Source organism: Myotis myotis, unplaced genomic scaffold (assembly GCF_014108235.1).
Source record: "Myotis myotis isolate mMyoMyo1 unplaced genomic scaffold, mMyoMyo1.p scaffold_m19_p_20, whole genome shotgun sequence".
Lineage (NCBI taxonomy): Eukaryota > Metazoa > Chordata > Mammalia > Chiroptera > Vespertilionidae > Myotis > Myotis myotis.
In genome coordinates, this window is record NW_023416325.1 from 4310682 (window position 1) to 4328489 (window position 17808).

Sequence of the window (17808 nt, forward strand, 5' to 3'; positions counted from 1 at the left end):
TAGTTTTATCCCTGGTTTGAAGGAGGTCATTCTTATGCAGGAAGCATCTAAAGCCAGAAGCAATGCCACCTCACCACCCCACCTCACCCCTCACCACCCCACCCCACCCCACCCCACACCTGCTCCAAATGTGGTCAGCCGAGAGCTGCTATTCCCAGAAGCAGCAGGAAAAGTGCAAAACCCTTTCGTTGCTGGGAGAAAACCCCTGTCCTCTCACTGAACTTGAATCCACAGCAACCCCCTTGTGGGCCCTAAGGAAACCATGGCTCTGTCCAAGCTGGCCCTATTATAGAGGGATTCAGGTCCAGGTAAGATGCTGAATTTGAGAGTCTTTTCCTGCTTCCAAAAGGTGGTGATTTCTGAAGAGGCCTAAGATAGATGCTAGATGAAGATGAGTTTAATGGTCAGGAAAAATAAGAGTGATTCCAAATCACTCATGTATGAAGAAGAAAGAATTGTGGGTCCTGGGTTCGGAGGCTCCTAAGCAAATCGCTTTTCTCGTTTCTCTCAGCAGCAAATGGGGGACATTATTCTCAGGTTGCCAGGGCAACCTGGAAACCGAGTGAATTACCCTAGGGGAACATTAACAAATGATAATCATATTAAATAAACGAGAGACTGGAGCCCCTAGAGTAATCTCAGTAGGCAAGACCCCTAATTGAGTGACAATGCTCGGAGAGCATTAAAATTCACTCTACCTTGGTAAATCTCGATCGTCACTTCTTTCTGCAAAATAAGAGCTGAAAATGATAGACTGGCTACAGAAGGATGTTTTGTCAATGGAATTTTTAATTTTGAGATCATTGTAGATTCACATGCAGGTGTAAGAAATAATACAAAGAGCCGAAACCGGTTTGGCTCAGTGGATAGAGCGTCGGCCTGCAGACTGAAAGGTCCCAGGTTCGATTCCGGTCAAGGGCATGTACCTGGGTTGCGGGCACATCCCCCATAGGAGATGTGCAGGAGGCAGCTGATCGATGTTTCTCACTCTCTATATCTCTCCCTTCCTCTCTGTAAAAAATCAATAAAATATATTTAAAAAAAAAAGAAATAATACAAAGAAAGAAAGAATACAAAGATATCACAGGTACCCTTTACCCAGGTTCCCCCTATGGTAGCAACTTGCAAAACTGTAGTAGAATATAACAACCCAGATCTTGACATTGAGACAATCAAGATACAGAACATTTCCATCGTCATGAGGACCCCTCCCATTGCCCTTTTAGAGACACACCTACTTCCCTTCTGCCCCCACGCCTTCCGTAATCCCTAGCAATCACTCATCAGTTCTCAATTTCTATAATTGTGTTATTTCATAAATGACTACTCCTATAGTATGCAACCTTTTGGTATTGGTTTTTCTTCACTCAGTATACATCTCTAGAGCTGGGTCCAGACTGTTGTATGTATGAATCGTCTGTTCCTTATTATTGCTAAGTAGTATTCCAAGGTATGGATGTATCCGTTTGTTTAACCAGTCACTCATGGAAGGAAACCTGTGTTGATTCCAGTTTGGAGCCGTTTCTGATGAATGAAGCCTCTATAAACATTATAAACATTTGTGTGCAGGTTTTGTGTGTGAAGGTGAGCTTTCATTTCTCCGGGAAACATGCCCAGGAGTACAATTGCTGGGTCATATGGCAGTTGTCTGTTTAGTAGTTTAAGAAACTGCCCAAAGACTCTCCAGCTCTCATCATTGATGTTTCTATCTCTCTCTCCCTCTCCCTTCTTCTTTGTAAAAATCAATAAAGCATATTTTTTTAAAAAAGAAAAAGAAACATGACCTCCTGGTTCATAGGTCAATGCTCAACAACTGAGCCACACCGGCCGGGCTTTTTTATTTTTTATTCTTTTAAATTTTTTAAAAATATTTTTTATTTTATTTATTTATTTTTAAAAATATTTTTTGTTAGTCCTCATCCCAGGATACTTTTCCATTGACTTTTAGAGGGGTTAGGGGGAGAGAGAGAAGGATGTAAGCCTGCATGGATGTACGCACCCTTGACCAGAATCGAACCCAGGACCCTTTAGTCCATGGGCTGACACTCTATCCAGTGAGATTTCTTACACAGCAAGAACTAACTGATGCAAACTCAAAAGACCTTAGAAGAGGTATTCTACTTGTGCTCAGTAATTCCATTCTCGGGAATTTATCCTAAGGCAATAATCATGGTCACATGCAAAGATACAGTCAATTCTCATTTTTTTGCGGTAGTTATAGTCTATACAGTCACCACGAATCCTGAATTAGCAAAGACGGAGTCACTGCTCCTCGAGGAAACACAGGGTGAGTTAGGTTCCTGCAAGCCAAGTGACTCATTCACACCGCACTCATGGCCAAGAGCACCATGGCTCCTGCCTGAACGAAACTTCTCTAACACATGCGTTTTCTCCGGAAGGCACATTGCAGCCTCCTTGTGTTCAGGAACACTAGAGAACACTTTAGCACTATGCTTGGGGGCCATTTTAAGTAGCGAAATCATGCCAAAAACAGCACACAGATGCTAAAAACGTGGCACTAAATATACTGCCGAAAGGACTTTTGCTACAGTAGGGGAGCTGAGACGAGGAGGCAGAGCCTTGCCTTGGTTGACCTCAGCTGGCAATGTGCACGCAAACGTTTCACTAGTCTGAGTGAGGACATGCCCGCAAATGACTACAAAAACACCGCCAGTGTCGCTTTGGGGGTGACACATAAATTTTTAGGAGAAGGTGAATTCCTGAATACAGCGTCAACAAATTCATGAATACAGGATCACCTGTGTATGTGTGAGGATGTTTATCTCACCACTGTTGCCTAGGGAGACAGCCCTGGATGGAAGCGACAAGAAATACATTCCAGGGCAGGAACTGCGAAGAATGCTGTCAATGAGGGATCCCATTGCAAAGACGCCCTGAGGCGAGGCACTGGAGAGAATGGACAGCAGCCAAAAGTGTCTGCACCTCCTCCTGGAGGCAAAAAGGACTTCCCAGAACCCAGCCTCTACCCTCTGGCTTCAGGAGGTCTGTGGACTCTGGCCTCCATGTGTCCAGGGAAGGCCTGTAACGGACTGCAGTTTCACAGGAACAGTGGAGGGTGGCCTCAGCCTTTTCCCCTCCTGTGGCCTGATTATTCCCCAGCCACTGGGAGCCACAGAAGCCTTTTTGTTTTTGTTTTAATATTTTTTGTTGTTGTTGTTGATTTCAGAGAGGAAGGGAGAGGGAGAGAGAGAGAGAAACATCAATGATGACAGAGAATTATGGATTGGCTGCCTTCTGCACGCCCCACACTGGGGATTGAGCCTGCAACCGGGGCATGTGCCCTGACCAAGAATCGAACTGTGACCTTCTAGTTTGTAGATCGATGCTCAATCACTGAGCCACTCTGGCCAGGCCACAGAAGGTTTTTAAAGCAGGAAAAATAAAATAATTTTGTGGAAAAATATCTGTTGCTTAATGATATGTAAAGATGTTCCCGATGTGCTGTTAGATGAAAAAGGCAGGTCAGAAAACAGTAATGTCCCGTTTTTATAAAACACATATATACACACACATATGCATGCACGCGCGCACACACACACATTATAATAGAAATTCCAGTTATGGGTGAGTTTCCTTTTCACATGCCCTGTTCTGTACTTTGTCATTTTTCTGCAAAGTGCATTCAATGGCTTTGAATGTTAAAAGTTGTATTTTTGAAAAGGGAGAAAGAATTCTGTAAATTCAAGGTGTTATATCAGGAACCCAAGACCGATGTCACTCTGATGAGCTCAGCAGAGCCCAGCTGGAAGAATTTCCAGACAGACAATGCTCCTGTGAAGATTTTCCAAAACTTAAACCTGAATCTTGGCACACAAAGTGCTCATTCATCCATGTAAATCTAGTTATTGAGATAATAAACCTTGTAGCTGCCTGTGTTGTCTACAGCACAAGCCACAGCTCCCAAAAGCCAACCTGGCACATGCTCCCCTTGCCAATCACATGCCTCAGCCTCGCACAAAAAGGGGATGACTGCCCTGGCCGGTTTGGCTGAGTGGATAGAGCATCGGCCTGCAGACTGAAGGGTCCTGGGTTTGATTCCAGTCAGGGGCACATGCTGGGGTTTCAGGCTTGATCCCCAGTGTGGGGCGTGCAGGAGGCATCCAATCAATGATTCTCTCTCATCATTTATGTTTCTAGCTCTCTCGCTCCCCCTTCCTCTCTGAAATCAATAATATATATAAATATATGTATATATATGTATATATATATATAGACTACTTTTCATTGATAACAATAAACGCTTAGATCAGTGGTTATCAGCTGGGGCAATTTGCTTCCCAGCCCCCAGCCCCCCCACCCAGGTAACAGTTGGCAATATCTGGATGCCACTAAATATCCTACAATGCATAGGGCAGCCTCCATCCTGCCCCACAGCAAACAAGTATTTGACCCCAGATGTCAATAGTGGAGACATTGAGAAACCCTGGCTCAGACATACGGAGCTTATTTGGTCTTCCTGGGCGAGGGGTTTTACAGGAAAAGATCTCATTGAATCTTCATAGCAGTCCTAGGAGATAGGGCTTATTATCATGCCCATTTCACAGAAAAGGAAAACTGAGGCTCCAGGAGGGGAAGGAGCTTGAGGTTATATATATCTATCTTACAGAATCAGGAATCACATGGGGTTTCTGACTTCAGAGCCTGCTCTCTCCCCTCCCCATCCCCTGTGCCCAAATCATGGTGTTATTGCTGTTTGTTCTTTTTAAATCCTTATGCAAGGACATGTTTGTTGATTTTAAAGGGGCGCGGGGGGGGGGGTCCTTCCTGCCTCTGCAGCTTCTGGGGGCTCCTGGCCACATCCCTTCAATCTTCACGTAGCCCCTCCTCCATCCTCACATGATTTCTCAAAGTGTTCAGTGACCACGCCCCCTTGTCCACGTGCTCACTCCCGGCTATTCACGTGGCCACGCCCCCTTGTCCACGTGCTCACTTCCACGTGGTCCCCTTCTTCTTGTATCCGCATCCTCTCCTGGGTCTGCCCGTCCATTCCCAAATCTCTGCCTGGCCCACACCTCACTGCTGGCCTCCGGCCTGAAGATCCAGTGGCCGCCTGGACTTCTCCAAGTGGCTAGTCCACAGGCAGCCCAGACACACGCTCACCCTCATCCCCCTTACCCACTGCCTCCTCCCCAGGTTCCCATCTTAGGCAAGGGCCCCACCATCCACACGACTGCTCATGCCAGAACCTATGCCAGAACCCCGACGCTTCAACCAATCACCACCACTTACCCCTTTAGCCTCCCGAAGTGCCCTTGAGACCATCCTCCCGTCTCCATCCCATCACCTCACTCTAATCTGACCATTCATTTGTTCAATGGACATTTACCGAGCACGTAAGGTGTTCCAGGCACTGTGCTAGGCTCCGGCCACTAGCATCTGTCACTGAATTCCTGGCACCCTATTTTCACTGCTCTCCTCCAAAAACATTTTCCACCGAGTGATCTTTCCAGCACAAAGCTGCCCATAAAACTTTCCGCAACAGTGGAAATGCCCTAAATCTGCCCTGTCCAATATGGTAGCCACATGTAGGGACTGGACGCTTGAAACGTGGCTGGGGCAACTGAGGAACTGCATTTTTAATTTAATTTTAATTCACCATGTGTGTATTAGTCAGCTCATGCTGCCATAAAAGTAAACCACGCTGGGTGGCTTAAACGAGAGAAATTTATTTTCTCACAGTCCCAGAGGCTGCGGAGTCCAAGATCAAGGTGCCAGCCACTTGCTGGAGAGAGCTCTCTACCTAGATGGCTGACTGTGTCCTTATATGGGGTGGGAGTGGGGAGTGGGGGGGAGGGGATGCAGGGAGAGAGCACAGAAAGAGAGCACCCTGGTGTTTTGTTCTGTCCCTATAGGATTAGGGCCCCACCCTATGACCTCATTTAACCTTTATTATCTCCTCACAGGCCCTATCTCCAAATACAGTCATGCTGTGGGTTTCGGCTTCAGCATATGCTTGGGGGCATGAGGTCACAAGCATTCAGCCCCTCACAATGTGACCGGTGGCTACCTTATTAGGCAGCGTGTCTCTAGGGCAGCCTATGGATCCAGCCCGTTTGAAATGAATAAAACTAAAAAGAAAAAAGACCGTACCCTTTTATGTAATGATGTTTACTTTGAATTTATATTAGTTCACACAAACACTCCATCCATGCTTTTGTTCCGGCCCTCCGGTCCAGTTTAAGAACCCATTGTGGCCCTCGAGTCAAAAAATTTGCCCACCCCTGCTCTAGGGGGAGAGCTGACCTCATTCCTGCACAATAACAGCCTCTCCGGGGCTTCCCTGCAACCTCAGGATCAAGTCCAGGACCGTGGCCTGACCGTGGCCTCCAAGGCCTGCAGGGTCTGTGCCCCACCCACCGCCTGGGCCTCGCTCTGCCTGTTAAACGGACTCCTCAGAGCTTGTAGAAGCTCGGGCGCCGGCCTTCACCTCTGGGCCTTTGCACCGGCTTCCCTCTGCCTGGAACTGCCCACCTCCGGCTCCCACACAACCCTCAAGTCTTCACCTCACTCTCACTCCCAACTCATGGTCCCTGTTAGGCTTCTGTGAGGGGGACCTCCTGTTTGTGTGGACGCTTTGGGTCATGGTGCCAGGCCAGCGATGCAATGTCCAAGTCGGCTGCCCCACCCCCACGGAGCTGAGGGATGGCGACCAGAAACAAGAGTGAGCACCCCTGGCCCTTGGCTGAGAATCCAGCCCTTGTTGGGTTCGAGGAGATGATTTGAGGAGGCAGCAATTTAGTGGAAAGAGCATGGGCTTTCTCAGCAGTTGAGCCTCGACCTATGAACCAGGAGGTCACGGTTTGGTTCCCGGTCAGGGCCCTTGCCTGGGTTGTGGTCTCCATCCCTGATCGTGCAGGAGGCAGCCGATCAATGGTTCTCTCTCATCATTAAGGTTTCTCTCTTTCTCTCTCCCTTCCTCTCTGAAATCAATAAAAATATATATATTTTTTTAAAAAACAGAGCACGGGTTTTGACGTCAGAGGCCTGGGGCGCCCTCTTATACTTACTTTGAATGAGAGGTCTGAGGCCCAGGGCCGGCTGGCTCATACGCCACGAGTGCAGCGCTTGCCAACTCCTCTGGGTCATGTGATTTTGTTACAGCGACTGTGTTTTACTTTCTAATTAGGAAAAACAATAACAAACAGGAAAGCGAATTCCCATCTTGGGAGCAGGATGGGGCCTGGGTGAGAATTCAGGAGGGCCCAGTCCTGCCAGGACTGCGCACTTGGGATCTCCTTCCGGGACCTCCAGGAAGAAAGTTGAGAATCGGGAACGCTTGCCTCTGGGAAGTCCGCCTGTCCTAGAAGGCCAGCTTGCACGTATACATGGGTGTGTGCCATGTATGTGTGTTTGTGTATGCATGTGTTCGGGGCAGGGGTTCTTTCCCAGGCTTAAAAGTCTTGTTGGGTCTTGTGGCCCCTCCACCCTGCCTCCCTTGCCTGCCCGGGCCCTCACCCGTCCACGGCCCCGGTGCCAGCTCAGCCCCAGCCGTCTGTTGTGGCAGATGTTTGGCTGTGCCATGGCAACACCGGGACAGGATGTGCCTCTGGATCGCAGCGGGGACCAGCCCACGCGCCCAGGCTGCCCTCGCCTTCCCTCCCCAAAGGCTTGATGGGTGGAACTGCTGGGGGTCCCGGTCGGGACAAATGGTGTTTATATGGGAGAGAGGCAGAGCCAGCATCATCCTTGGGGTCAGTGGCAGCAGGGGGAGGACGCATGTGCACATCCCAGCGGAGTCCCTCCTAGTCCAGGAAGCTTGTGATTGCTCCTCTCTGTCCTTCGGAGCCATCCTAAGGGAGCCGGGTGGGGAGGGAGGCTGGCAGGCCGCAGGGCTGGTCCGTGGGCGGCGACCTGTGTCTTCCCCACGATTATAGCGACTACTGTACTCATGGGGGGGTTACTTTGATCCAGGACCTGTGCTAAGCACTTTATAAGGCAAATAATATATCATTTCAGTGGTATTTACTTTGGGCTAATTACACAGTGCTAATCTTTACAACGCCACTCTGAGGTTGTTCTTGCTTTCCACGTGAGGAAACTGAGGCACAGAGAGGTTAAGTCGCTTGCTCCAGGTCACACAGTGGGTGAGTTAGGGAGCAAAACCCAGGGCTGTCTTGCTCCAAAGCCCTTGACCAGTGTGGTGACAGTGCCAGGACCAGCTAAGTAATTTGCTGGTTAAAAAATCAATAGAGCCCAGCTGGTGTGGCTCAGTGGTTGAGCATCGACCCATGAACCAAGAGGTCACCGGTTCAATTCCCAGTCAGGGCACATGCCCATGTTGTGGGTTCTATCCCCAATGTGGGGTGTGCGGGGGACGAGGGGGAGAAAAGAGTGGGGGACGATCAATGGTTCTCATCGTTGATGTTTCTCTCTCCCCCTTTCTCTCTGAAATCAATAAAAATGTATTTTAAAAATTAATAGAAATATTAAAATGGGGACAGGAGAGCATTAGACCAACTGCAGGGTCTTGTAAGTGTGGAGTTGTGTGTAACTGCCCACGAAGGCAGCCCTGGTTGCTACCCTTGCACCATCACGCCTCCCGGTTCCACTGACAGCCCCTCAGATGCTCAGAGAGTGGGCACAGCAGCCTGGAGAAGCTTACAGACCACAGCTGTAAAGAGTGGGTGAATTTGGACCCTTCCTGGCTGTGTGGCCCTGATCCATCTTACCTAACCTCTCTGAGCTTCCACGTTTTTGTAACACAGGCTCACATTTACTGTGAGGATCAACCCGGTAACACAGTGTCAGCTCCTTCCCTCCTGCCTCCCTCCCCGCCATCCCCGCTGCCAGAACCAGAGATCCCGGCCACCACTGATTCCGCATGGATGGTGTGCCGGGCAGAAGGGAGTTTGCATCCAGAACCAGTTAATTCTCCAATTATTCTTTAAAAATGTATTTTTATTGATTTCAGAGCAGAAGAGAGAGGGAAAGGGAGAGGAAGAAACATCAGTGACGAGAATCATGGATCAGCTGCCTCCTGCACGCCCCACACTGGGGATCCAGCCCACAACCCGGGCAGGTGCCCTGACAGGGAATTGAACCTTGACTTCCCGGTTCATAGGTCGACGCTCAGCCACTGAGCCACACAGGCCGGGCGCAGTTTCCCTTTAAAAGGCAAACCACGGCGAGCACGAACTGGAGGAGGGAACACCTTGTGTCACCCAGGGAGCCCTGGGAGCAGGATGTGGGTCAGATTTCCCAGGGGCCGGAGGCTTCATTTCAGGCTCCTGTGAGATCAAGATGCAGTTTCGGCTTGCTGCTCTCGACTTCTGGGTGGGGGCAGCGCTGGGAAAGGTGTCAGTGGGGCAGGAGCAATACCCATCTGGCTTCACCACCTTTGAGATGTAACCTTGGGCAAATGGCCTTGGGCAAACTCTCTGCAGGCCTGTTTCTTCATCTGTAAACAGAGGATAGTGCCCAGAGGGCCCCTTAGAGGACTCCATGTCTTGTGTGAAGTGCTGGGTGCACACAGGGTGCTGCAGAAGTCTATCCTGTCCCCTTGTGTGCGGGTGTGTGATTGGGGCAGTGTTTTGGGGGCGGGCCTCACATTGCGCACTGTTGGTGGACATCTCCTTTGGAAAGGGCTTTCCCACTGTGAAGTAAATCCTCCTAAAATGCAGCCATCCTGCCCTGGCTGGGTGGTTCAGTGGGTGGCACCATGGTCCCGATACACCAAGGTTACAGATTTGATCTGTGGTCAGGGTACATATAAGAATCAACCCATGATGGGGGGATGAGGACACATTTGTAATACCTTAAGCAATAAAGAAATTTAAAAAAAGAAGAAGAATCAACCCCTGAACGCATACATAAGCAGAACAAGTGGATGTTTCTCTCTCTCTCTCTCTTAAATCAATCAATAAAAAAAAATGTTTTTCATGCGGTCATTCTCCAAGCTCTGCCTGCTGGAGCCTCTTCCAAGCATCTTGCCAAGAGGGGCTTCCCTAGGCAGCACAGACAAGCCCGCACGCCCTGCGAAGCCACCCCCCGCTGGAGGGGTGATCTGGGATCACTCACAACTTCAGGGTTGTTACTCTGCGGGCGAAATCTGGGTGAAAACAGCCCGTTCCAGGAATGTTCTCCGAGGGCCCCGGGGTAACTGAGTATCTGACGAGTTTTGAGAAAACCCGTTTTGTTAGGGCAACGTGGGCGTTGTCTCCAGAAAGCATGCGTTAATGGGGTTGTAACTAGCCCAGTGGAAGCCTGCTGGATTGCATCACCTTTTTATTCCAGTGGCTGCGAGCCTCGGCCAACAGAACTCCCAGGGGACCCATCGCCGGGCTCTGATTCACGGCTGGAGCCTGAGGAGCAAATACTAGGTGTGTCCAGCTTTGCCGAGGAAGAGCGTCCGGAACCGTGACCCTCAGAGGTTGTTGTGAAAACATCCTACAGGGAAGGCCACGTCCAGCTCGCCATTAGTCATTTCACGGACGGACTGAGCTCAGACTCTAAGCAATTCCTGGCCATCACTGACCTCACATGTATATATTTTATCAGGAAGGACTCGGCGTGCTCGCTTGAAGTGAGAATACTCTGGCCGGCTCCACGCCTACAATTCCTGTTGTAAAGCAGTAAACTCCCATTCCATCCAGTTTACCCATCAATCTCCTCCGAGTCCAGATCAGAGACAGAGCAAGCCCAGGTAAAGTGTTTTCTGGGTCCGCGGGCACTGGAATGTAGGGGTCACGCCAAGGCACGGGGCGGGGGGTGGGGTGGGCAGTCAGCCCTCACCAGGCACACGTGCACCTGTCATCTCCCGGCCCCGGCAGCTGGGGTGGGGCCACTTCACAGGCCTCGCCCACTGGAACGTGAGCAGACGTGGGGTATCGCAGCCAAAGGCGGTTTCAAGCGTGAACACGAGCCCCCGTGCTCTTTCCCCACCGAATGCACAGCTGGAAGCAAAGAACGCTGAGAAGGCAGGGTGTTAAATGCAAGCAGCCTGGCTCTGCTGGTCACCGAGGGAGGGGAGGCATCGGCAAAGTCCTGACCTGCAGTGGACTGGGACCTGAGCTGGAAGTAAGCCATGGCCGCCCAGCCGGTGTGGCTCAGTGGTTGAGCGTCGACCCACATACCAAGAGGTCACGGGCTCGATTCCTAGTGAGGGCACATGCCCAGGTTGCGGCCTTGATCCCCAGCAGGAGGCAGCCAGTGGATGTTTCTCTCTCATCGATATTTCTCTCTCTCTCCCTCTCTCTCTAAAAATCAATAAAAACCTATTTTAAAAAAAAAGAAAAGAAAAACGAAGCCTTTGCCGTGTCAGTGACTGGGACTCCCCGGAGCCCTGCCCTGGGCATTAGCAGCCATCCCTCCAGTCCCTCCCACGAATGCAGTGTCTGCAGCCTGCTCGGGGCTTCTCTCCAGCACACACACCTCTAGCTCTACATTTCCTGCTTGTGCAGGAAGAGACATCGCTCCAAGTCCAAGTCCCACTCCGCCGGGACAGCGCTCCGGGGCCCGCTCTTCCTCACCGGCAAAATCAGGGGAAAAGACAATTCCTGCAGGAGCTCTTTCCTCCCCGGTGTCTTTCTTGGGTCTAAACTGTCCGGGATTTTGGCGTGGGGCCGGGCACACAGTAGGTGGTCAGGAAAGCCCGGCCATCGCGGTGATGCAGACGCATCTGACTACCTCGGCAAGGGTGGAGCAGGCGGTTTCCTGTTGCACAAGTCCACAGGTCATCAGGCATTTATAAAGAAAACGTTTATTTTCATCACAAGAAGCACACGGACTATATACAGTACACACCAACAGAAGTAAAAAAAAAAAAAAAAGTGCATTATGCATCTTCTACTGCAAATTCACAGTACAAAAGATACTGCCTTTTAAATATATACTATAAAAAACACAATATAATAAAAAAAATTGGTATCATTACACAACACCCTGGAACCCACTGGCAGCTTCTGAAAACCAAAGGGCAACCATCTTGTGGGGCTCCTGATTTGGGGTGGGGGGCGGGGGGAGGGTGTCTGTACCTGCATTTTGTTGCAAAGAGCTCAGGACACCAACAGAGACGAAAACAGGGTGGCCTAGGCGGTAATAAAAACCTCTGTGAAAGAAGAGGACAGCTGTGTGACCGGGAAACGGGTGAGGGCTGGGCTGCCGTCAGCACCCCCAGCTGCCAGCACCCCAAGTTCTAGCCTTCCCTCACTATCACGGGACGCGCGAGGCGTGGGCCAGAGCCGGCCTCGCCTGCAGGGACTCCCAGAGCCGGTTCGAGCCACGCTCCTCGGACAGGTGTGGGTGCACGTGCGCGCGAGACTGCACAGCAGATGAGCAGAAGGACGGGGCAGGGCAAGCTCCAGCCCGAACGCCAACCACCACGGACAAGGCCAGGTATCCAATCACAGAAGGTGAGAGCTTAGCACTTTCCCATAAATACACAGTATTTGTAAACTATGATTAAGGCACTCAATTGTAAAACAATAATTACAGTGTCCAAGAAGGGGGGGAAGAGGCCACCTCCTCGTGCAGCACAGCTGACAGGAAGGACAGCAGGGCACTGGGGGTCTGGCTGGGGAGCCTCCGTGTCAGGGCCGAGGCCAGGGCCGCAGCACCTCCTCTAGGACCAGAACAGGGCAGTCCTGTCCGGAGCTACCGAGGGTGTGGCACCGCACAGCGTCACTCCAGACCGCCCCAGGGGATCCGCCTCACAGCATGGGGACGGTGCGTGTGTGAATGAGAAGTGATGCACATGATGATATGATTCAAGTTATATATATATATACATCCAAATATATATGTATATATATATATATCCAAATATATATATATATATATATGTAGAGTGAACTCAAACACAACAGGCATTCCATGGCAGAGCAGACAATAAAAAGACCAGTAGCTGACCATGGGGGTCAATCAACTACCTTGGTTTGGCATGCAGCATCAGCGAGAGCCTGCAGGGTGGGACCAGAGCGGGTGGCCCTGCACCGCGCTGTCCAGATGTCACCATCTTCCCAGCCTGCCTGGCTCCACGGCCAGAGGTGAAATGGGCGCCCTGTTAGGTGGGGAGCCAGGGGAGGGTTGGGTGAAATGTATTCCGGCGTCAAGCATTTCCAGGCAACAGAGAGCAAGTCCCTCTTCGGACACCTTGGGGGAGGTGGCTTATATGATCTTGACTAAATGATACAGCGTTTATTCCCAATAGAAACAGCCCCAGGGGAGCAGGGGGATTCCTCTTCCTTCTAGGATCGGACCTGTGGGGAGAGACAAGACTGCCAGGGTATAGGGCTGTCCTCTAAGTGTTAATTCTATTGCAAGCTTGGCTCCATCCTGGGGCATCCTCTGGGCGTACCCATGAGGGAAGTGGCTTTGGGATGAGCTGGAATGCTTTCAGCTGTGAGGGCAGGTGGACAGAGGGGGGTTGGCCAGTGCAGCCACCCGAGGGCCTGGTGAGTGACCTGCACACCAGGTGGACAGGGTGTCATCTCCTGGCAGAGAGCTGTCACCAGCCCAGGGGTCTGAGACCAAGGAGGCAGGGAAATCGCACGAGTAAGAAGAACCTTGTTCTTCAGAAGCTCCCGCAATGACAGACATCGCTCCGCGACAAAGAAATGGAAATCGCCATCGTCAGAGCGGCATCTCCTCGCTCCAGGATCAGTTTCCCCCTTATACCTAACAACTCCTGGCCAGGTGACCCCCCTGGGCCAGTGCAGCAGGAAGGTCTAGTTCCCCCGAACCTTTGGCGTGCCATGTGACTAAAAGCGGGGGGGGGGGGGTGGAAGATGAAACGAAGCTGAGAAAATGTCTGTTCTCTCCTAATTTGACAACGGCCTTCCACGAAGGGGGCAGTCGCCGATGTCATGGACTTCCAGGGCACGCACCCTGCCCCTCACTTGTGCCGCTCGCCTTAAGAATCTTCCCCACCAGCTAAGATTACAGACAGAACATCGGTCAGGGTACGGTGCCATCTTAGGGGGGCAAACTTCCCTTCAGAGAGCAGCATGGCCTGATGACCTGTCTGCCAAGGTGCACCCCGCCTCCCGCCCGGCAGGATGCTCTAGTCAGTATGTTTCAGGTAGCAATTTGCCAGATGTCGACACGCAACGGACCTGGGTCTGTGGGTCAAGAAGGTCTCTTCATTTTGCTCTGAAGGTGGGGCCCTGGTTTTGATGTTAAAATACAAATTGTGCTTCTGAAAATGCACCGATCGTTTTGACAAAAGCCAAAAACCCACTCAGACTTGTCATCCTCCTCCCACCCTTTCACGGGATCAGAAAAATTATGGCTTTCAAAATTAAAGTTTTCGAAAATATATCACTCTCATACACATGGTTTTAAAAAAGCAAAACAGCCTGTCATCACCAAACCTAAAGGATTATTTTGACACAAAAATTGATCCACCACATGAAATTTAATTTGGCAAGACATATTGGACTTGATTTTTTTTTTTCTTTTTTTGAGAATATGCTTTTGTTGGCTGAGAGAGAGAGAGAAAAAAAAGACCTAACAGGGTTTTTGGGAAAAGTGAATAATCCCCTTTAAAGGTGATTTCAGTGAATGGTGGTGGGAAAAATAAATTCCTATAAAGTAAAATAACATATATTTTTAAAAATTAAAAGGATATGGTCAGGGAGAAAAAGTTCCTGGAGAGAGGGTTTTTGCAAACAACTAAAAACCAAACTCTCGCATTAGTTGAAATATGGACGAGCCTGGTTCCCGAAGACCCTGCCTGGTGCTTCTAGAATGGTGGCTGTCGGGGGTCCCAGTCTGACCAATGTCCGGTGGCAACTCATTCACCCACTTTGAGAATCTGGCTGGTCCTTGAGGGCTTTCTAGCTTCACTGAATTAACCTGGCTGACCAGCCAGGAGTGTCCCACCCACACACAGCCACCCGCCTGTAGGAGACGCCCTCGGGGTGGGCTGCAAGGTCTGGGCTGGGAGAAGGATTTGGCCTGAGGCGTTATGAGGCCCGGAAGGTTTCACATGTGCCCAGTTTCTCCCAAGAGGGCCCTGGGTAGCCCTCTGCTGTCCAATAAACCCAGGGGTCAGCAAACTTTTTATGCACAGGCCTGCTAATGAACATCTTGGCTTTGCAGGCTACGTGGTCTCTGTTGCCTATGAGTTAATTTTTTTTTTTTTTATAACCCCTGAAAAGGATGAAAAACCATTCTTAGCTCATGGGACCATATACCACAGTTTGCTGACCCCTGAATTCAACCTTTCTAATCAAGCCCCTTCTCTCTTCTCAAAATATTTTAACATCCCGATGTCGTGCTGACCGACACCAGACGACCCTCCACTCGAGCTCAGAGCTGCGGCAGCATGAGGCACCCAGCTCACCCGGCTGGGACTGCAGGCCCTCCCGCGCCCCGTCCACCCGCTGGGAGCCACCAGAGGGAAGCGAAGGGGCAACTGTAAACATGGGGAAGCTATTCAACAGCTGCGTTTCTTTCACAGAAGCTGCCCTTAGGGAGGAACCGATCGTTTCTCACTACTGGGTCTTCTTTCTCCCCCCAAACATGAGCAGATGTGACAATGAGTGAACCTGAGTGCCGGGTCCCTGGCAGGACAGCCTGCATCTCAGGACCCCGGACCCCCAGACACCGTCAACCCCTCTTCCCTGCCACGGGGGCTCAACAGCAGAGGAGACCAACAGCGCTGCTGGGTCCGTCTCCCCAGATGGGGGGCAATTTGAAATCCACCACAAGCAACAACTGAGGACATCACACACGTTTCCCCACCGGACCCCAGCGCGGGCCAGACGCACATGGCTCGGCAGTAACAACACGCCAGGACCGAGGAGTCGGCAGCACAGAGGACCACGCCCCACAGAGCTGGTTCCACAACAGCCTCCCACACCTTCGCGTCCCTTTCCCTCGCAGGGCCCGGTGAGGTCATGTTAGAAATCCTAACACCTTTTTCAACAACAAAATTCCCCCTTGGGAACCCTTTTTCTGACACAGCAGTATTCCCTGGAATGAGCCTTGGGCATCACTGTATTTTAAACATAAAAAGCACAGCAAGAACAGAGGTAGGACTTATATTGCCATCCAAGACTTTTCCCACGCGGGCTGAACGAGCTAGGACCATGTGGCTGGCGACGGGGCCGCCGCCACAGCTGTTCTGTGCCTGTTGCAAACAGCGTACTTGGACGTGTGTGCGCATCTGTACATGCCCTGCAGACACGACTCTCCTGGAAAACGCATGACTCGGGCTCAGAGTCTGCTGGCCACACAACAGACACTCCCCTTTCCTCCTGGCTGCGAGTTCTTAAACGCCACAGTTTGAGGGAAATTGAGAGACGCGAGGGGCTGACCGAAACCCGTGGTGAGACTCAGGGAGGGGTCATGTGATCAGCTGGTGGCGGGTCAGCTTTTGCTCAGCCACGAGGAGCTTTTCAAGTTTTCTGGGGAGGGTTTCCCTGATGGTTTAGAGGGGGCGGCTGGGTTCCGCGGGGTGGCCTGGGGCTCGTGCAAGAAGGAGGCCTCGCTCGACTTGGCGTCCTGGGAGTCGGCGATGGTGGACAGGTCAGCCTCACTGGTCAGGTCTTCCGTGGAGAAGTCAAGACTTCCGAGCTTGGCAAGAGAGTGCGAGCGCTTGAGCGGGGACGAGACGGTGAGGCCCGCCAGCCGGAGCCGCGTCTCGATCTCCTGCGTCCGCTGCTTCACCAGCCCCGGCTTCCCGCGGACGCTGTGGATGCTGTCGCTGCTGGAGCTCCGGGTCAGGTTGGAGCTCATGGAGGACGAGGTGGGCGTGTAGCAGATGGTCTTCAGGAAGTCTTTCGAGAAGTGGCTGGTGTGGTCCAGGCGGCAGAGGAAGGGAGAGGGGCTCTTCAGCGAGGCTCCCTCCAGCGGGATGGGGGTGGCCTCCGGCTTCTCGTCACTCGCCCCCGGCGGCGGCAGGTCGGGAGCCAGGTCGGGGCTCTCCTCGGGGATGCTGGCCTCCAGCCGGCCGGCAGGGCCGTCCCTGAGGGGGGCCGCCGGGTCTGCGGGCGCGCCCTTCAGCCGCTCCAGCTCTTTGGTGTGCTTGCGGACCAGGCCCGCCTTCTGCAGCTGGAGGATGGACTCCTGGTGCTGCATCAGGTAGCTGTGCGCGCTGGGCTTCTCGGCTTCCTGACTGAACAGCAGCCGCAGGTCCTTGGCCGGCTTCGCGTCTTTCTTGGGTGGCGATTCCTCCTTCACCACTTCCATGCCGGGAGGGTTCTTATCACAGTGAGAATTCTTCAAAAGGAGGGCCTTTGGCAGGACTTTGGGGGTCTCTCTGGAAGGTTCCAAAAGGCTAGCTGGCGGCTCTGGGGCAGCCCTGGGCCCAGAGCCCCCAGGGTCCGGCCTCCTCGGGCCTGCTGGTGGCAGGAGTGGGGGAGTTTCGGGGGGGCCGGAGGCCAGCTTCTCCAGGGCTCGGGACCGGCTGGCTGTGTAGGCCACCGGGGAGGACGTGAGGTGGGGCAGGAAGGTTGGCTGGGTGCAGATGGCGGGGGCTCCAGGGGTCTCGCGCCGCTCCCCGAAGGCCTCGGGAGCCCTGCTGGCTGTGGGGTACATGCAGTCGGCACAGGACTTGTAGGAAGGCTTCACTTTGTTGAGGATCCCAAATAGAGCATCGTGCTGGAAGGGGACAAGAACGTCATGAGAGCATGATACAGCCAAAGACCACGACATACCAGGAGGGCGTGGGCGGGCTGGGGGGCCCTGGAGGGATGGTGGTCTCACTGCAGGAATAGGGACTGCTGGCTCTGAGACAAACCCAAGGGTCCCTGGGGGTAAGAACTGCCGAGCTGGCGGAACAAAGCAGCAGAGGGGGCTGGGAGGGGGGTGGGACAGAAGTGATGTGGCGGGTTTGCTGCCCCA

The 17808-nt window shown here is 52.1% G+C and overlaps 1 protein-coding gene across 5 annotated transcripts in view; it reads right to left on the reverse strand.

Annotated features, from left to right (window-relative positions):
- Positions 1 to 14412: 14412 nt before the first annotated feature.
- The window catches only part of SSH1 (slingshot protein phosphatase 1), a 49137-nt gene continuing 45741 nt past the window's right edge, over positions 14413 to 17808 (reverse strand). For all 5 annotated transcript variants that reach the window (XM_036354369.1, XM_036354370.1, XM_036354372.1 and 2 more), the window contains one exon: positions 14413 to 17565. In XM_036354369.1, coding sequence (XP_036210262.1) covers positions 16333 to 17565 — 1233 coding nt within the window. In that variant the 3' untranslated portion in view covers positions 14413 to 16332. The remainder of the gene's footprint in view (positions 17566 to 17808) is intronic.